Source organism: Crinia signifera, chromosome 5, assembly GCF_055691185.1.
Source record: "Crinia signifera chromosome 5, ASM5569118v1, whole genome shotgun sequence".
NCBI classification, from domain to species: Eukaryota; Metazoa; Chordata; class Amphibia; order Anura; family Myobatrachidae; genus Crinia; species Crinia signifera.
The window spans coordinates 156,226,926-156,248,727 of NC_139221.1; the positions used below are offsets into that span (position 1 = coordinate 156,226,926).

The following is a 21,802-nucleotide window of genomic DNA, read 5'->3' on the forward strand; positions in this document are numbered from 1 at the left end:
CACAACTTCAGAGTTGTCATAATGCAGTCAGGCATGTTCTCCTGGGATCCACTAAACTCGGACTCACCCATCTGACTGTCAAACCGAGAAACGTGATTTATCGCTCCACAAAACATGTTTTCACTGATCCAAAGTCCATGTGCTTTGCATCACTGCATTCAATGCTTGTATTGGACTTGGTGATGTTAGGCTTGCCTGCAGCTGTCCTTTCATGGAAACCCTTTCCATTAAGTTCCACACAGTTTTTGTGCTTACATAAATGCAACTGGAATTTCGGAACTCTTCAGCGTTGGTAAGTTTTACACCAATGCTCTGGGATTTTACATTGTCTTCTGCTTCCTGGCTAAGTTGCTGGTGTTCCTAAATGTTTCTACTTTCTAATATTACTTACGTTTGGCCACGGAATATCCAGCAGGGATGAGTAAACGTCTTATTGCAAAGGTGACTTCCAATCACAGTACTACATTACTATAAGTCATTGAGCTCTTCAGAATGACCCATTTTGAATCACAAATCTTTGCAAATGGAGACTGCATGGCCGGGTACTTGATTTTATACACCTGTGGCAAGGGGTCCGATTAAACACCTGGCCAAATACTTTTGTCAATATAGTGTATATTGTTGACACATTTTCTATTGACAGTTATGCAGGTTCAATTCTAAAAACAGGAGAAATGGACGGCAAGGCTCTGATTTATTTAAATTCAATTTGCTACTGTTTTTATAAGGGAATAATCCATGCTTTAGAAAGTACTAGGGAAAAAAATTCACTTCTAAAAAGAGGTCTTCTTAACAATATATTATGGTATAATGCTTTAATGTACCATACAGTATATGTCCTTATAAAGTGTATACACCCAACTTGCAGCACCAACAAACATGATCTTTTTAAGCCATATAAATATCAAGCTTTTAGGATAGGTGGGCCCAGTGGGCATACTCTAGTACTACGTTGAGATACATAGAGTTCTGTGAATGTAAAGTGAAAGCTTTATTTAATTAACTTGATGAACTACCTTAACTGAGCTCCTGGATAATCTGGGTCGAATGACGCTGTACCGTTCAGCCTGAAGAGCGTCACAGTGTCTGCATCTATAAAAAAATGATGGCCATCTGCAATGACACTCACTGGATCGCTGGGGAGAACCTCGACTGCCACAGAGTAATTGCTATACACCACATTTCCAACAATTTGAACCTAAGAGACATAACATACAGTAAATGTAATGGTTTAAAAATAGGTAAGCACTTGCTTGGTGACTGTAAACATGTAATAGGTTAGTACATATATGTATAATTATAGTTAATAAATCTGAATTTTTTTATCATGCGCATAATTCTAATTCAGTACCCAAACCTCAGTCTTTTTATCAACTGCCTGCACCTGCATCTGAGTGACGCAAAGGTGTTTCAGTGGTGGGCACAGGGAGGATTTATTTGGAAAGTGATTGACAGTCAGGTGGGATTTGGGGGAAGTTAGGTGTGGTGGCAAAAGTGCTGGTGTTTCTTTCTACAAATCCAGACGGCTATGGCATTTGCATATTTTTGCACAGTCTGCATAGACATTTGTAGCTGTAACTGCTTTGGGTTATATCTCTGAATCAGGCCCCAAGTGCTTTATAAGGCTGTTGTGTAGCAATACATAAAACATGTAACAACCTAAGCATTGCTTACATACCCGAGCTAGAGCTGTATAGTTCCCATAATGTAGCGTAAATGCTGGTATTGTAATTGTTTGTTTTCTTTTGTTAACAGGAGCTGGTAAGGGAGTAACGCTGCCATCGGACTTCACAAAAGACCAGTGGTATTGTAGTCCTAGAGAGATGTTGCATAGTATTGCAGCTTCAAAGGTCACACCAAGATGTAAGTCTTCATATCTTCGAATCTACAAAAGGTAAAATATGTATTTATTATTATTATTACTAGTTATTTATATAGCACACACATATTACACAGCGCTTTACAGAGAATATATGGCCATTTCCATTAGTCCCTGTCCCAGTGGAGCTTACAATATATATTCTCTACCACATATACATGCAAATGGAAAAATATACATAGATTTACATTCAGGTTTTTTGCAAAACCTGAACAGTGCTGGGTTTCACTTAATAAAAGTGTAACAGTTAAAACTTCCATTCATGAGTAAAACTTTGTGTACACTTGAAAAGCAATATATGCCTCTGACTCCTACCACCCCATGTGCACCTATCATCTCCCTTCCCATACTGAGCACTGCCACCTGCCCCTGTCTCCTCCCCATAGGTCTATCTGATCCCCTCCCCACAAGTGTCTATGCCTAATCACCTCCCCTTTCCATATGTACCTCTGCCCTGTCCCATGAATGCCACCCCCCCCCCCTAATTGTGCCTCTGACAGATATCCCTTTTCCATATATGTGTATGACCTCTCCCAAGCATGTCTCCCAATTCCCTAAGCATACCTCTGTCCTCTTCCTCCCTTATACTGTATGTTCCTCTAACCACCATTTCCATATGGTCCTCTGACTACCTTTTTCCATGTGTTCCACTAATCACCTCTCCCTGTCTATAACTTTGCCTCAGCTACTGATCAGAAGTGGCATGCAGATTATTCAATGACAAAAGGGAGATGAGCAGTGACAATTTTAGTGAAGCAAGTAAAAGAAAAAAACTGTTTTTGAGAGCAGGGATGATCAAAGGCTCAATGCATGGCCGGCTCATGTAAGAGCATGTCTTAACATGTCTTAAGGAGTGATTTCTTTACAAAGTCACTTGGAGTGCTGCACCCACTTTGCCTACTATATATATATATATATATATATATATATATATATATATATATATATATATATATATATATATATAACATAGAAATAAACTGAGATATGTTAAGATTCAAGGGAGGGGTATCCAATTACAAGCGATTAGTGACCGTTGGTAATTGCTTCACCAATTATCCTCTATGAGCTGGCAGATGCCGCAGCAAATCAGAGATTTTGTTTTGTCTCATGCAGGAAAAATCCAATCCTCGAAAGCACCCTTATTTTCAAGCGAAAATGGGCTACAGCTGGTTTCACGGAGCCTGTTCGTTTTTTTGATTAAAAAAAAACGGTACTTGTGTATTATCTGGGCGCCCGATGTTGAAAATTGCATGCCAGTACCTAAAGCATGCGATGCGATTTGGCGCAATTTCCTTTGAAATTCCCTTGAAGTCAAGATCGCATCGCATTGTATGCTATTGTATGGTATACAATGCGACGCGATGCGATGCGACGTGATGCGATTTGGGCTAAATGCCCCCCATTTCTATATGTTCAGCAGGCACCCACAGGGGCAAACGCAGGATTTTCAGAAGGGGGTTTCCAGAGGGGCGGAGCAAAGCATGGAGATGGTCACTTAGGTGACCCAGTATAAAGTATTATAGATAGACCAAACGTATATAAGTAATAATATATATATATATATATTATATACACATATATATATATATATATATATATATATATACACACACACATATATACACACACACATATACATACATATATACATACAGGGCATCAACAGCAGGGTAGACCCCTGGGCATAGCAATGTATTCTGGCCCCTACCGATCCTCTAGCGGTAGGGGTGGGGGAAGCTTTGATGTCCCGTGGGTGGTAGGGGGTATTATATCAACCGCTCAGCATGTAGGGCTTGGATCAGTAATTTCCACTAATTACCCCTTTACTGCACATATGGTTGGAGATGGGGTGGGAGAAGGGGCATTGGGCTGAATGAAGGGGCCCTGATACATAACTTCCAGGGTGGAAGGGTGCAGAGGAGGGGTGTATAGTGGAGTGGGCTTATTATTCAAAATTTTCTGGTGGGAGGACAGCTTGCTTGACTGCAGATATCTCCAATTCCTGGAAATAGATTTCTTAGTTTTTAATGGAATTAAAAACTAGAGAATCCCACCTACCAAATGATATTGGGGACTAGGGGATCAGAGTTCAGAAGGCAGAGCAATCTGCCAATGAGTATATAAAACTACATACCAGGTGTGTGTGGAGCTGGAGCAGTAACCAGCTGCTTGAAGGCTGATATCTCTGGTTCTGGGAACAGTGGAGACAAGTTACTAGTGTCCTTTAAAGGGGGAGAGTCCCAGCTTTTGGAATATACCCTCAGAAAAACTCAGACAGAACCTGAAATATCTGACTGGGAAGAGCAATTAACAGGCTTGGATGGGGACCGCTGCTTTGAAGTCAGATATCTCCGGTTTCCAAGGGCCGATTTTTAAAATTCTTATACCCCTGGAAAGAGGGGACCTCAGCTTTTAGTCTAGGCCCTTAGACCCCTGCATGCACTACTGACCCAGATGCCTGTAAAGTATGTGAAATGGCCCCCCAGACGCCATTTTTAATTGTATACCCACCCTGATGGCTAAATGCCCCCCATTGTTCACGCCACCCCACTATCAACGCCAACCTGAAGCGTGGCGAGCGCAGCGAGCCCGCGAGGGGTGGCGGTACGTGTCCTCCGACCTTTTCATACCCCCACTTTCCACGTCAGCGTGGAGTCTATGGTATATAGTGTGGCGAGCGTAGCGAGCCACCGAGCCTGAAGCGTGGCGAGCGCAGCGAGCCCCGCGAGGGGACGCATATTACTTCACATGTAATTCGCGGCCGCTCGCCACGCTTCGGGCTTGGCGGCTCGCTACGCTCGCCACACTATATAAACTCAACTCCACGCCGACGTGGATAGTGGGGGTATGAAAAGGTCGTAGGACGCATACTGCCACCCCTCGCGGGCTCGCTGCGCTCACCATGCTTCGGGTTGGCATTGATAGTGGGGCGGCGTTAACAATGGGGGGCATTTAGCCATCAGGGTGGGTATACAATTAAAAATGGTGTTATGGGGGCGATTTCACATATGAAACAGGCATCTGGGTGCCTTTACATATTAAAATCGCGTCAAATGGCGTCGCATCGCATGCAATATGAATGTATTCGATGCCATACAATGCGATTTTTAGTTGCGATGAAGAAAATCGGGCGCCCAGATAATACACAAGTACCATAAAAACAAACCTTCAAATTTATATCCAAGAAACATTTGCAACAATTGAAACAAAACCTCTATTTTTTGCTCCCGATGTTTCTTTGTAGCTAATTGGATATCCCTGTACAGACTTTTTTTCAAATCAATCAGGGATTTTTATACATTTTTTTGTATTATTTATATAATGGTTCAAGGGTGTAGCTACCATAGATGTGGGAAGTGAAACTGCTATTGATCCCACAGCTGAGAGGATTCCATTTTCCCTGTCAAAATTACATGTGTTACATACTTGCCAACTTTTCAAATAGCCTCTCTGGGAGAATGGACGGAGCTGAAATCCCCCAATCCATGAAAACGCTGCGATTCGCGGGTCCGTGAGTAGGGGGCAGGGCTAAATTGATGTGAAGCGGTTTGCGTCATTTTAGTCCCGCCCCTTGCCGCAGACCCGCGAAAACCCAGTAATTAGTGCGGCACGGAAGGGGGGTGCGGGAGCTGCCTAGCAATTGCTGGAGGATTGCTGACCTTCCTGGGGGGCTGGGAGGGGGACCCAATTTTCGGGAGCCTCCCGGCAATTCCAGGAGGGTAGGCAAGCCTGGTGTTATATACATTTTTAACCATTGGGTGGTAAATAGGGGCCCTTACAAACATTTTCCTTGGGCTTACATTATACCTAGGTATGCCCCTGGATCTGCTTATTGTAATGTGGTAAAAAAAAAGAACTCAAGGGCATTATTAACTGGAGCACTGTAATATGGGGGCACTGTATTTCATTATATGAATTAGGGGTACTATGATTCATAATGTGTGCTGGAAGCACTACAATGTAACATTACATGAAGTAGGGTACTAATAAACTTCATAACATTAGCTAAGACACTATTACAGTGAGTAACATTAAGTAAGGCATGACTATGGTTCAGAAAATTAACTAAGGTGCTATTATGAGGAATAAAATGAAGAGCTGGTGTGGAGAGGGGTACCTCTAGGAACATTGGGACCTTTGAAAATGTTAATATGTGGTTTACAATGTTATGATTTCCCAATATATGCATGCGTCTTGTTTTATTGATATATTTTTATTTAATTTATTAACTATATTGATTAAAGTTACCCATATGCATTGGAAGCGTTGTTATTGTATAATGTTTACTTATTTTGTTTAGCACCTTTATCCTGGAAGCAGCAGATTGACTGCGGATTCTTCATTTATTATTGCCACAACTTTTGGTCTTAATTAGCACTTATTAGTCTTATAGTCAGGGGCGTAGCTACAATAAAGGCAGCCCCCGCAGCTGCTTGGGGGAGCCGCCTGCGGTGGGCGCCCGGCGTACTAACTAGTGTGCAGGGAGGGATGATTGGCAGCAGCGCCGGCTGTAATGAAAGCAGCAGCTGCTGCTGGACGGGACTCAGGAGCCGGGGCTTACAAGGGCAGCAGCAGCAGCAGAGGAAGTCACTTTACTTTCACTTTCCACGCTGCAGTTCTGAGCCCCGCCTCCTCCCTCCAGTCACTGCTGAGCCTGACTGAGAACAAGCATGGGTTCCTGGGGCCGGAGCTGCTGCATCTTCTCTGCCAGGGGACAATTAAGCTGGCCCCTGCAAACACCTGCTGCTGGACTCCCTAGTGCTGCTGCTGGCAGGCCCTCCACCCAGCGCCAGTGGTATGTACAATATTATTAATATCTTGGGATATATGTATGGATGTCATTTTGGGGACATATGGATGTATGTATGTATGTATGTATGTATGTATGTATGTATGTATGTATGCATGAGGGTTCAGTGTATGTATGTATGTATGTATGTATGTATGAGGGTTCAGTGTATGTATGTATGTATGTATGTATGTATGTATGTATGAGGGAGGCAGTGTGTGTATGTGTGTATGTATGTATGTATGTATGCATAAGGAAGTCAGTGTATGTATGTATGTATGTATGTATGTATGTATGAGGGAGGCAGTGTATGTATGTATGCATTAGGAAGTCAGTGTATGTATGTATGTATGTATGTATGTATGTATGTATGTATGTATGAGGGAGGCAGTGTATGTATGTATGTATCTATGCATAAGGAAGTCAGTGTATGTATGTATGTATGTATGCATGCATGAGGTAGGTAGTGTATGGATGGTTGTATGTATGTATGTATGTATGAGGGAGGCAGTGTATGTATGTATGTATGTATGTATGTATGTATGTATGTATGTATGTATGAGGTAGGCAGTGTATGGATGTGCTGTATGTATCAGGGAGGCAGTGTATGGATGTATGTATGTATGTAGTAGGCAGTGTATGTATGTATGTATGCATTAGGAAGTCAGTGTATGTATGTATGTATGTATGTATGTATGTATGAGGGAGGCAGTGTATGTATGTATGTATGTATGTATGTATGTATGTATGTATGTATGTATGAATGAGGTAGGCAGTGTATGGATGTGCTGTATATGTATGTATGTATGTATGTATGTATGTATGAGGTAGGCAGTGTATGCATGTATGCATTAGGAAGTCAGTGTATGTATGTATGTATGTATGTATGTATGTATGTATGAGGGAGGCAGTGTATGTATGTATGTATGTATGTATGCATAAGGAAGTCAGTGTATGTATGTATGTATGTATGTATGTATGTATGTATGTATGTATGCATAAGGAAGTCAGTGTATGTATGTATGTATGTATGTATGTATGTATGCATGCATGAGGTAGGTAGTGTATGGATGGTTGTATGTATGTATGTATGTATGTATGTATGTATGAGGTAGTCCGTCTATGCCCGCCCCCCCAGTCCTGCGTTCCATCCCAGTGCCTACCCCACTCCCTGCCCAATATCTGTCCCCACTCTACCTGCCCAGTATCTGCCCACCAACTCACTGGATATCCTCTCTCTCCCCCCTATGCCTGCCCAGCATCTGCCCCCCTCCTCTCCCTGCCAACCATCCGTACCCCTTCTCCCTGTCCACCATCCGGCCTCTGTCTGCCCACCATCCGTTCCCCCACTCCCTGCAAACCACCCCCTCTCTCTGCCCACCATTCATCCCCCCTCCCTCTTCCCAGCACCTGTCTTCCTCTCTCTGTCCAATGTCTGTCCCCCTCCATCCCCAGCATCTCTCCCCCTCTCTCTGTCCAGCATCTGTACCACCTCCCTGCCCATCACCTGTCCCCCTCTTCCTGCCCGACATCTGTACCACCCTCTCTCTACCCAGCATCTGCCCCATGCGCACTCCTCAGCATCTATCTGTCTCCCTCTCTCTGCCCAGCATATACCCATCTGTCCCCAGCTAGAACTGTATCCCATGCACCCGGAATGATGAAAATTAATTTGTGGCTCCTGGGAACAGTATTTCCTTGGAGTCCACAACCCGTTGTATTAGACCATACACACTTTTCTAGGAACCTGCACGAAACTGCCCCCCCCCCCCCATTTATTTATTGTAGTGCCCCCACTGTAATTTTTTCTGGATCCCTGTGTGTGTGTGTGTGTGTGTGTGTGTGTGTGTGCGTATGTGTGTATGTATGTATGTATGTACTGTATGTATGTATATATGTATATATATATATATATATATATATATATGTATATATACGTATATAATGTTAGTGGGGGGGGGGGGGGCGCCACAACTTTTTTGGCTTGGGGGAGCAAAATTTATAGTTACGCCACTGCTTATAGTGTGCTTATTTCTGTATAGAAAAAGTTAATACAATTTGTTGTGTTTGTCAGCGGTGGTAACTCTTCTGCGGCACCAGAGCAGAGTGCAGGTGTCTGGTGCACACAGCACTTCTGCCCGGCGGTGCTCAGTCCCGCCGCGTCACTTCCGCCAGCCTGGTGCACGTCATGGCCTGGCCAAGCGACATCACATCCAGCCTTGGCATACCCCTGCAGCAGCCCAGCGGTTGCATGGCAACAGGGGACGCCGGGGATCGCGCGTTCGGCCCTGAAGCCATTAGGGCTAGGGGGGCTGGGTCCCCAGGTGGCAGCTGATTGGCCAGGCTATCCCTTTTAAGGGATTCAGCTCAGCCTCGCCGGTGATATTGTTTCATGCAGTTTGTCTAGAGCATGCTGCAGTCTAGGTCCTGTCTTGGTATGGTCCCGGTCCTGTCACGTCTTGGTCCTGTCTTGGTCTCACGTTGGTAGTGTCCTGATCCAGTCCTGTCCTGGTCCTGTCTTGATCCAGTCCTGTCCTAATGCAGTCCTCTTCTGGTTTGGTCCAGTCCTGGTCAACGTTGCTGTCATCCAGTTTGGGCAGTCGTTCCCGGCCTGCACTATTCCATCCCATGCTGCCAGGGTTCGCAGTCTGGTCACGTAAGTGCTCCAGTGGAGCCTGGTTCTGTTACTTTCTTTGTTACTGTGGGCAAGCTGCCCTTTATCCTTGGTTCTTGTTATTCTTGGTCCAGCTGTCCTAGGTATCGAGAGGCCGACGGTTGTGGGTTTATGCCTGTTTTGGGGTACAGTCAGTTTTGGTGTATCCTGTATTTGTTTTTATTTGGCGGCACCCAAGTGCATTGGTATCTGGTGTCTGTGACTGGGTCACACACCCTGTCCTTGACCTGGTGCCATCAGGTAGGGTGATCCACCCAGATAGCGCCAGTAAGATTAGATCTCCTCTTGGCACTATCTCTGGCGGTCACAGTAGACTTGTCATCATGTAAGACCTGGTTGCATCAGGCTTGGAGCGGGCTTAACTCGCTCCTTCAAATGTGGCGACTACAGGAGAAGCCTAGCAATCCACAGTCTACGGTCACCTGCCCGAAAAGGTCAATTGAATCAGTGTAGGGTGCGCCGTGGCTGTCCTAAACAGCGGTCCCGGCTGAGGGCTCTGCCCACCACCACTCCACACATGTACCCACCACGTTACATTATCACCGGGCCAAACAGATTATATAAATTCCATTTATATAATAAACCTGTTTAGTCCGCAGGTGCTAGTGGTCGTGTGAGTACCCCATCATGAATCCTACTGCTCCTACGTTAGATGCCCAGATTGCAGGTCTAACTCAGATGGTCCAGGATTTATTTATTCGGGTTTCCCACTAAGAGAGGGGTCCCGATTCCCTCCGGTAGTGGTGCCTGAACCTAAGATGAATTTACCTGACCGCTTTTCTGGTAATCGGAAGGATTTCTATCATTTTCGTGAAAGTTGCAAATTGTATTTTTGTCTCCGACCTAAGTCCTCTGGGTCTTAATCCCAAAGAGTGAGTTTGGTAATTTCATGGTTACAGGGGGACAGGGGGACCCACAGACTTGGGCCTTCGGCTTTCCACCTGTTAGCCCCGTGTTAACCTCCATGGACAGTTTCTTTAGTTCATTGGGTCTACTGTATGATGACCCTGACAGGGAGGCCTCTGCGGAGTCCCATTTACGAGCCCTGAGACAGGGTAGGGATCTGGTTAAGGTGTACTGTAATGAATCCAGCCGCTGGGCGAATGACTGTGGTTGGAACAATCTGGCTCTGCGTAGGCTGTTCCATTTTCGGTTTGTCCAATACTATCAAAGATTGCTTAATTCAGTATCCGGTTCCCGGCTCCTTGGATAAGTTGATGGAGTTATCTATTAAGAGTGACCGTCGGCTCCGAGAACGCAGAGCAGAGAGAGGGTCACTCTCTCACTCTATACCATTTGTGATGGATGCCTCAGATGATTCCGAAGAACCCATGCAGTTGGTGTCCATTTGGATCACAGCCGAGGAAAAGGCCCACAGGATTAGCGCCGTTCTTTGCCTGTACTGTGGCCGTAAGGATCATCAGTACTGTAATTGCCCTTATAAGTCGGCAAAAGATCAGGCCAAGTGAGTGAGGAGATTCACTTGGGCCTGAAACTGTTCTCCTCCCATAACTTGTTACTTGTACCCACTACCATCGCGTATGGAGGGGTTAGTTTTAGCTGCTCGGCTTTCATTTATAGCGGTGCAGCTGGTAATTTCTTGGATACCGCTTTGGCTGAGAAACTCTGCATTCCTTCCAGTACATTGGGGCAATGTATTACCATGAGAGGGCTTGATGGAAGTTCATTGCCCAATGGTATAATTTCTTCCCAAACTCCGGTTCTGCAGCTTACTGTTGGTCTTCTTCACACTGAAGACATCTCATTTCTTTTGGTGTCTTGTCCTGCTGTCCCATTAGTCCTAGGCCATCACTGGTTGGTACAACATAATCCGCAGATTGACTGATATCTTGGTGATATTGTTCAGTGGAATTCTCGTTGTCTCGGACGATGCGTAAGCACCTCTATTCTCCAGGCGTCGGTTTTATTGTCCGCAATCCCAGCGGCCTATTCAGATTAGGCAGATGTGTTCTCTACCGCCCCATAGTCCTTACGATTGTTCTATCCAGCTTATACCTGACACCCCGCTACCTAAGGGTAGACTTTATGCCTGGTTGATTCCCGAGACCAAGGCCATGAATGAATACAATCAGGAGAGTTTGGAGAAGGGTTTTATCTGCATCCTAGTCGCCACTTAGTGCAGGATTTTTCTTTGCGGCCAAAAAGGATGGTTCTCTTCATCCGTGTATTGACTTTCGCGCCCTGAATAAAATTACGGGTTAAGAACGCGTACCCGCTTCCCCTGATCTCAGTTTTGTTTGATCAATTGAAGTCTGCCACCATCTTCTCCAAGATCGACCTGCGTGGGATGTAAACCTCATCAGAATAAAAGCCTGCATTTAGTACTCTTGGATGATATAATTTTGATATATTCCAAGGATCTTGATTCACACAGGTCCCAAGTTAGACAGGTCTTGCAAGAATTGCGAGAGAATTGTTTATTAGCCAAACTCAAAAAGTGCGAGTTTGAGGTCCCCCAGATTTCGTTTTTGGGTTATATCATCTTGGCTGAGGGATTCAGCATGGATCCTATGAAGCTTCAAGCGGTAGTAGATTTGGTGCAGCCTACCAATCTTAAAGCAATCCAAACGTTCATAGGGTTTGCCAACTATTACCGTTGCTTCATTCATGCTTTTTCATCTATATTGGCCCCCCTGGTAGCTCTTTCCAAGAAGGGGGCAGACCCATCTATTTGGTCTCCCCAGGCAAAACAGCGAGGATTTGTGTCCGCCCAAATCCTTAAGTATCCTGACCGTCCCTTTGTGGTTGAGGTGGATGCCTCCGAAGTGAGAGCAGGGGCTGTACTCTCACAAAGCAATCCTAAGACCCAAATTCTCCACCCTTGTGCATATATGTAGAAGAAATTCTCTGCCGCGGAAGCCAACTATGACGTTGGAGACAGAGAGTTGCTAGCCATTAAATGGGCTTTTGATGACTGGAGGCATTGGCTGGAGGGGACCAATCATCAGGTTCTGGTGTTAACTGACCATAAGAACTGGATCCCGACTGTCAGGACCCAGTCTGGCACCCACTCCATCTAGGGCCTTTCGTTTTAAGGCCACATGGAGGAAGATACATGATGCTCTGAAGGAGACAGCTTTCAGAGAAAGGTGTTCACTGATAAGTCCAGATGTCCTTGTCCGTTCAAGGTTGGTGATTGGGTCTGGTTGTCGACCCGGAATATTAGACTGCATTAACTCTCGGCAAGGTTGGGCCAAGGTTCATCACTCCGTATTGAATCCTTAAAATAGTTAATCTGGTGGACTTTCGTCTTCTGCTTCCTAAGTCTCTCAAGATTGCAAACACCTTTCATGCTTCTCTTCTGAAGCCAGTCTTCTTTTCCCACATGTTTCCTCATATTTGGCAGCACAGATGGTGTAATGGTTAGCATTACTGCCTCACAGCACTGAGATCATGGGTTCGATCCCCACCATGGCTCTAACTGTGCGGAGTTTGTATATTCTCCCCGTGTTTGCGTGGGTTTACTCTGGGTACTCCGGTTTCCTCCCACAGTCCAAAAATATACTTGTAGGTTAATTAGCTTCTAACAAAATTAACTTTAGAATGTCTGTGTGTGCTTGTACATGTGGTAGGGAATGTAGAATGTAAGGTCCACTGGGGCAGGGACTGATGTGAATGTTCAAATAATCTCTGTAAAGATTATAAATATGTGTGCGCTATACTGTTAATAAATAAATAAGGTCATCAGAGGAATCCCTTCCGTGGATGTTCAGGGACAACAAGAGTTCTTGGTGGAAAAGATTTTGGACTTGTGGTCTCCTTCGGTTCTTGGTTCACTGGAAGGGGTTTGGGCCAGAAGAGAGGCCGTGGGTTTCTGACAGAGATGTTCATGCTCCTAGCCTCAAGAAGAGGTTCTTTCAGGAATTCCCTCATAAGCCTGGGGGTAGAGGTATCAAAACCTCCCCTCAAGTAGGGGGGGGGTGGGTACTGTCAGTGGAGCAGAGTGCGGGTGCCCAGCTGGTCAGGGTGCACACAGCACTTCCACCCGGCAGTGCTCAGTCCCGTCGCGTCACTTCCACCAGGCCGGTGCACATCATGGCCCGGCCAGGAGACATCACATCCGGCCCTCTGAGTTCCCCTGCAGCCGCCCAGTGGTTGCCTGGCAACAGGGGACACCGGGGATCACACACTCAGCCACCTCAAGCCATTAGGGCTAGGGGGCTGGGTCCCCAGGTGGTGGCTGATTGGCCAGGCTACCCCTTTTAAGGGATTCAGCCCAGCTCAGCCCCGCAGGTGATATTGTTTCATGCAGTTTGCCTAGAGCACGCTGCAGTCTAGGTCCTGTCTTGGTCTGGTCCTCGTCCTGTCACATCTCGGTCCTATCTTGGTCTTGTCCTGGTAGTGTCCTGATTCAGTCCTGTCCAGCCAGTCGGTGTTCCCCAAGGGTCAGTCCTTGGCCCTCTCCTCTTCTCCCTCTACACCACCTCTCTGGGCACCCTCATCAGCTCCTATGGTTTTCATTACCACCTTTATGCTGATGATACCCTAATCTATCTCTCCTCCCCCGACTTATCCTTATCACTCCTGTCCAAGATCTCCGAATGCCTCACGGCCATCTCAGCCTGGATGACCCAACGCTTCCTGAAACTAAACATGGCTAAAACTGAACTTCTAATCTTCCATCCCCCAAACATCCCCTCTTCTCCCACTATCTCCATCAGCATTGGTGAAACCGAGATCACGTCCACCGACCAAACGCGCTGCCTCGGTGTTATCATTGACTCCTCCCTCTCTTTCACCCCCCACATTCGTGCTCTCTCACAGTCTTGCCGCTTTCACCTACGCAACATCTCACGCATCAGACCATTCCTCTCCACTGACGCAACCAAAATTCTCATTCACTCTCTTGTCATCTCCCACCTTGACTACTGCAACATCCTTCTCTCTGGGCTACCTCTCACCCGCCTCGCACCTCTCCAATCCATTCTTAACGCTGCTGCTTGGCTCATCTTCCTCTCCCGCCGCTCTACCTCCGCCTCCCCCCTCTGTTTATCTCTTCACTGGCTCCCCATTCCTTTCCGAGTTCTCTTTAAACTCCTCACCAACACCAACACCTACAAGGCTCTCTCCTCCTCCACAGCTCCCTACCTCTCTTCACTGATCTCTATCCACACTCCCTCCCGTCCTCTTCGCTCCATCACTGACCGCCGACTGACCTCTCACCTAATCACCTCCTCCCACTCCCGTGTCCAAGATTTCTCTCGCGCTGCCCCCCTGCACTGGAACAACCTCCCGCCACCCATCAGGCTATCTGATTCCCTTACCTCCTTCAAGCGCTCCCTCAAAACCCACTTTTTTCGACTAGCCTATCCCTCCTCCTAACCTCTTTTGATCCTCCTATCCTGCCTCCGTTCCCCTCCGTTCCTACTTATCCTATTGTATTTCGTTCGTCCACCCACCTATTTTTAGTATGTTAACTCTTATGAGCAGGGCCCTCCTTCCTCACGTACTCACCCTACCTCATTACCTCACCTGTGCTCCTGTCCTGTTCTTCACTTCCTCTACTTCATCTTCAGTCTCCTTGACAATTTTGACACCTACTTCTGAACTGATGCTGATTTTAGTTCTACCAGCTATACCCCTATTTATACTGTATCTTTCAACACACCCTGTACGTTACCTTGTAATTTTTTTTTTTTTGCTATGTACGGCGCTGCGGACACTTTGCGGCGCCTTATAAATAAACGTACTACTACTACTACTGTCCTGGTCCTTGACATTTTGTCAAATTATTTAATCACATCCTAAAAAATGTATGCATGCCTACTGAAAACATTTTAAATAAGTGCATTGCTTATACCTGTAACTTCAGTGGCCCCATATTTTTTACTGGGGGTGGCTGGCATGGCTTCTTCACAACAAAAATCTGCTTGGTAAAGTAGGCAAAGCTGACATTGTTGAAGACTGAAACATTGACCGTGTATTCCCCTTCTCTGAAATAGTAAGAAGATAATGAAAGTGTTATTACGGTTCTAATTGTGCATTAAAGGCTAACTCAGCTAAATCGAACTATGCAAGCACTTCTATATAATAAATAAAAGGATATATTCAACCCAATTGCTTAAAGGGTGCCGGATGACTGACCGGCAGTCGAGACTCTGAGAATCATTTCACAGACGTTGGAATCCCGACTGCAAAAAGCCCGACAGACGGACAGCGGCTATTCTTCCTCATGGGGGTCCATGACCCCTATAGTGGGAGAATAAAATAGGTGGGATGCGTAGTGAACCACTGTGCCTGCATTGTGGCGAGCACAGCGAGCCCACAAGGAGCTTCGTTGCGCTCCTCCCGCTGTCTGAGTAGACGCAGTTGGGTTTCCGACATTAGGCTAATAACTGTCGGAATCCCGACTGACGGTGTGTTATACCACACCCTTGCATATCATCTAGCATCTAGTTATGTGTAGAAATGGCTGAATAAGCCACTTCATATGGGAATACATCACTGCAGTAGGCACATTACATCACACACATGTAATAACCATTACATGTACATTATATATTTGACTAAAATAGACTTCAAATATCTTTGTACCTTTAGTGTAAAGTTTCTTAATTCTGTTTTTATTATTTATATAATATTATATTAAATATAAATGTATGTAAAACAAAAAATAAGATAAGGTTACAGAGTATGTAAAACAAAAAATAAGATAAGGTTACAGAGACATTTGGAGGTTACATAGTTAGATAGCAACCTGCCTATAATGGCTTACAATTTAAGAGGGAGAAGTGCTTACAAGACACAAAGAAAGGGCATTGAAACAGCAACAATAAGTTAAGGTTCAGGTGATCAGTTGTTAGAGAGTTTAAACAGTTGTGGTTTGAATGATCTAAGTGTGATCAGTTCTGGGCGATGGTAGAGAGCTGATATTTTGATGTTGAGGTGCATAGGTGATAAATAGTACTTGCAAACCCTAGGAACAGGGTATTAGTGTGTACACACGGTAAGATTTGGTTTCCGATGTTCCCGATATAGGGAACATCGGAAGCCAAATCGCATGCTTTTTTAGTGTGAGCGCAAATCAGCAGCCAGATAGAGAGGGCAGGCAACACTACATAGTGCAGATCTGCACTATATAGTGTAATTTGTGCCCCTCTAGCATACCGTGAGATGCGAGTCCCGATGCGATCTGATCGCGTCGGGACTGGCATCTCGCGGCACATCCTGCCGTGTGTATATACATTAAATGTGACAAGGAGCTGCTGAGAACTGAGGTTACACCATATATGCTGGGTCCCTTAACTAGTCTAAAGATAATAAAGGAACATAGAGGGCAGATTTAAGACTATTAGGAATAAGACTAAATAGGACAAATGTAATAGGGTGTGAGAATCAGAAAATGAGAGATTTTGGGAGAGTTTTAAAGCGGCAGTCAATTGCATGGCAAAATCAACCTGGTTTTGCAGTTGTGGGTTTTCCTGGGGCAGGAAAAACCGACCAGGGCAGGTTCCCAAAATGGTACCTAGGGCCATAATAGAAAAAAAACTTCTTATTAATCCCAAAGTAAAACTGTGAAGGAAGGTCAGTGAGATCCGTGCTGTGCTTCTCTGTGTAAATTTGTTGAAAGTGTTAAAATGTAGCATTGGACCCAGTCCTATATGGATAAATAGTGATGCATGTCTTAATGCTGAGTAGTTCCGGAACCCTCCCGGTAGCCTCGGTAATTACTATCAGTGAAAATCTTTTACTAAAAAAAAACCCCTTTAAAGTGTAGTTCCCCCACTGATAAGACACTGTGCCCCTTCTCACATATAACTAAAAGTGATCTACTGATAAAATAAATATTAATGTCCAAATGACTCAAATTTAAATAAATGATAGTACCACTGTCGATTGGCTATCTGTTAAGTAAAATTATATTTACTAATTAATAATAACCAGGAAGCAACAACAATTGCAAGACCCTGCTACGGGTACTGGTTGTTAGATGGACAGTGTCTAGGTCAACTGTCAAATAGCTGACCACTATTGGTCGGCAGTCAAAAGGTTGACACATCAAAAAGGTCCTTACCTTGTATACACATGTGTGTCATTGTCCTTTCCAAGTCTTTCAGTTCCATCTCCAAAGTTCCAGAAGTGACTAACATTTGTTCCAGAGTTTATTCTGCACAGAAAGCTCACACTGGAGTTTATTAATACAGATGAACTGGCAACAAGGCGATTGGGAATGACCTTTCTCTGCACAAATATCGTGTGAACATCAGAGATAAAGGTGCTGTCTCGATTGGAAACTTTAACCACCACATTATACCTTTAATAAAGAATGATAAAGAATGAAGAAACTGCTTTAAACAAAGTGTAGCTACATATGTCTGTGTAAGTTTAACCGAATGGTTGTTTAACAAAATTTCAATTATGCATTTGGCTGAGGTTTTTCTTTCACCAAAAGTTATCCAAGTGGCTCAGTCTGACTCTACTTAAGGTTCATTCACCACACTTACCTACGGTTCATTACATAGACACAATTGGTCATACTTAGGCCTTGGGGATCTTTGTGATGCAAGAAACAATCTGGTTAATTTAATACTGAAGATATATACCAGCAGGGGATGTGCACACTGTCATTGGTTCGTTTGTGTGTGATGGAAATTTTCTCTTGCTGTCATTGCATAAAGAGCATTGGTATGCAGAAAGCAGTAGGAAATTGAGATGTTAGGAAATAATCTATACGGGAAGCCTTTGACACAACTGACTCACCCAGCAAACCTTTTCAATACCTCGAACCAGAGGCGTCACTAGTCGGGTGCAGGGGTGGCGGACAGCACTCGAGTGTGGCCAAAATGCTGTCTACTCCTCAGTGACCGGGAGCCTGGCGTTGCACTGTGACATTACCGTGTAACACTCAGTTCCCGTCTGAATCACGGCACCCTAGAAGTATCAGAATATTTTTCAGGGCACCCCTAGGCCAAAAGTTTGTTACCAAGAATAGAAAATAATAATAATTAAATTGTGCTTAAATGTTATCCTTAGGTCCAGTTATGTGGTGAGGAACATGATTCACTTCTGTTTATCCACATATTTTATAATTAAAAGCCACAAGCACTGGTTTTGCCCATTACATAAACAATTTGAATTGGTTCTGGACCACCAACCTGGGGCACCCCTGCAAGTGTTCTGAGGCACCCCAGGGAGCCTAGGCGCACAGTTTGGGAACCACTGATGTAGTGTGTACCTGCTTTAATGGCAGAGAACATTTTGTAAGATGCATGGCCATTTCATTAGAATTTGGGGTAAGGAAAAACTCCAACAAGCTTGCCTACAAACTAGCTGAGAACATGTATGTATAGAGGTAAACAGGAAAACATGATACGGAGGCAGAACGCAATATAGCATGCAGTTCATCTGAACTGGATCTATGGGCCTGAGTTGTATGCTGATGCATTCGCAGCTGCTATTTTGTATGTAGCGTTTGTACATGTACAGTATATCATACTTATCTACTTTATTGTTGTCCTCTCCAGAAGAAGCTCGGAGAAGAGAGGCTGATGACCAGTTTGTGAGGTGGTGAGAGACTCTTGTTGGACATTCCAGAAGATGAATTAATTCAATAACAAACCATATTTATTGAGTATTTCAATATTTAATTACCTGTTACTGTAATATTACATTTCTAAAATGTAATGGTTTACCTGGAAAAAATTTATTAGTTCATGCTTTTAAATCTATATAACCACATGTCTTTACAATAATTTACATTTGCCACTTTAAAATAGGGGAATGAACATGTAAGCACTAATAAGAAGAAATGGTCTCCATGGTTGCAGCTTCTGATGTGTCATTCAGCCCACGCATGGTAGTGTTAACCAATGTTGATTTTCAGTAGGGGGTGTGAGATGAACACAGATCCCAGGGACAAATAACATCATGAAGCTGTCCCTGTGCTCTGCCGAAACAGCAGGGTTGCTGACTCTTATGCAGCCCTGCCACAAGGATGCGATTCAGCAGGAATTGTGTCATCTGGTCCCACCCCTGCCAATTTTCAAGAGTTAGGCAAGTATGTTAAACAGTATACTATTTTTGATAGGCTGACTCACAGTGAGGTGCAGACATGCAGGATTACGCATTCTGTATGAATCTATCATTATTATTATTATTACTATCAGCAGCCTATAAATAACATATTTTGTGACTATTTGACACATCCGTAACTAGGTGTGTGTGCGAGCAGTTCCATGGCATAGAGAGCAGTGTTTTAGGGGTTTCTTCGTTGCTGCCCCACAGTCCCTGCATCTGGTTATCAGGATGCCTGGCGTGGCACCCAGCAACCAATATCGCTACTTCAGCACTGCCCGGAGCATCCTTTGTACACTTCAGACATGTACACTGAGTCTGTACATCCCCACCCACACCTCCCGAGGATGCTATGGGCTTTTGTTTCTGACATTTAGCAGCTTGACATGATGCCATGCATTAAGGGCGTGGCTGGAACGGTGCATTTTAAAGCCCTATTATGGTGCTGCCATATGGTTATTGCAAACACTTTAGAACTGTGTATTACTTATTAAATATTGTACATTTTGTTTAATCACATGAATATCATTATTAAATGTATTACATGCCTGTTTGCTTGAGTAAATCGTTTTATTATGCTTCTCCCGTTTGCTCTCTCCGGTAATCTGCCTTCAAACTGCCAGATGAAATGCAAAGGTCCGCGGTGTTCAGTCACTGCTGTAAAATTGATGAACATGTCCGTGGAGAAGACTGTTGCATTGGTATAAATGTAAATTGCTAAAAAAAAAAGTAAGAAAGTTTTGCAATGACAAAAAAAGATTTATACCATCCAGACATCTACATGTTCTTAAGTTTGTCTAAAAAGAATTGGGCATCAGCTAAAGATAAATGCATTTTACATTCGAAGGGGCTGATTCAAAATTGCATGCAAGTCGGCAACACATACACATTGCGTGCTCATAAATGATTGGTTTGCCTGGCAAAGTTTTATCGGTACTTGTGTAGTTTCACGGCGCCAGCATGGCGTCTGAGTCCCCTTGCACGGTGAAACTACACAAGTACCGTTTTATCAGTTCACCCCTTACCATGTCAACATTCATCATGTGGACATTTTATAAATGACAACTTGGACCCAACATTGGTCAAATTTACTAAGATGGGAGTTTGAGATGGTATGTTGCTATGGGCAACCAACCAGATACTATCATCTTCTAGAAGGTGCTAAATAAATAGGATTCTGATTGGTTGCCCAACTGCAACATCCCTTAGTCATTTTCCACCATTGTCTTCTGATCCCAGTTGTCCGGGATATACTCGCCATCTATCCCTAACTGTTATACCTAACACACCCACTTACGCTTAACACAAACCCCTAAGCCTAACCTTCCCCCAGTCACTAATCTAAACAGTCCCATAAAACCTCATCTGTAAATACCCTGTTTGTTGTATCACTGTCTCCTTTGTAAAGCGCAACGGAATATGCTGCGCTATATAAGAAACTGTTAATAAGTAAATAAATAAAACAAATTTCATATGTCAATATTTAAAATTTCAGAATATATCAATATGGTATCTGTCGACATTTCAACTTTGTGGACATCGGTACTTGTTTCCTATCTGGGCGCCCACGATTTTAATCGCGGGCATCGGGGGTAAAATCGTGGCCATCGCGGCCGATAAAAAATCGGGTGCGATGTGCCAGACGCGATGCCCGCGATTTTCCCATAGAGAACAATGTTAAATGCCTCAATTTACCCGCGATGACCACGATTTACCATAGGAAACAATGTTAAATGGATCAATTTACCCAAATCAGCATAGGAACAATAGTAAATGGGCCAAAAACACCCCTGAACACTGAAATGTCCCCCCAAAAGTAGTTGACGCCACCCCGCCATCAACGTGAACCCGAAGCGTGGCGAGCGCAGCGAGGCCGCGAGGGGCGGCGGTACGTGTCCTCCGACCTTTTCATGCCCTACTATCCACTAGGGCGTGGAGTGAGAATAGAATAGTGTGGCGAGCGTAGCGAGCCACCGAGCCCGAAGCGTGGCGAGCGCACGCGGATACCTTCACAGGTAAACGCGTCCCTTCGCGGGCTTCCCAGGTGTCCGCGTCGCCATGGACACCTGGGAAGCCCGCGAGGGGACGCGTATAACTGTGAAGGTATCCGCGTCCCCTCGCGGGGCTCGCTGCGCTCGCCACACTATTCTATTCTCACTCCACGCCCTAGTGGATAGTAGGGCATGAAAAGGTCGGAGGACGCGTACCGCCGCCACTCGCGGGCTCGCTGCGCTCGCCACGCTTCGGGTTCACGTTGATGGCGGGGTGGCGTCAACTACTTTTGGGGGGACATTTTTATGTTCAGGGGTGTTTTTGCCCCATTTCCCATTGTTCCCTATGATAATTTGGGGAAATTGATCCATTTAACATTGTTTCCTATGGTAAATCGCGGTCATCGCGGGTCAATTGGGACATTTAACAT

General features: G+C 44.7%; 1 protein-coding gene across 1 annotated transcript in view; it reads right to left on the reverse strand.

Moving 5' to 3' along the window:
• PKD1L1 (polycystin 1 like 1, transient receptor potential channel interacting) overlaps positions 1 to 21,802 on the reverse strand; it is a 167,611-nt gene that overhangs the window by 144,203 nt on the left and 1,606 nt on the right. Inside the window, exons 4-8 of the mRNA XM_083145173.1 lie at positions 19,929 to 20,097; positions 17,381 to 17,620; positions 15,167 to 15,299; positions 1,679 to 1,885; positions 1,017 to 1,198 (exon numbers count right to left, since the gene is read on the reverse strand). Coding sequence (XP_083001299.1) covers positions 1,017 to 1,198; positions 1,679 to 1,885; positions 15,167 to 15,299; positions 17,381 to 17,620; positions 19,929 to 20,097 — 931 coding nt within the window. The remainder of the gene's footprint in view (positions 1 to 1,016; positions 1,199 to 1,678; positions 1,886 to 15,166; positions 15,300 to 17,380; positions 17,621 to 19,928; positions 20,098 to 21,802) is intronic.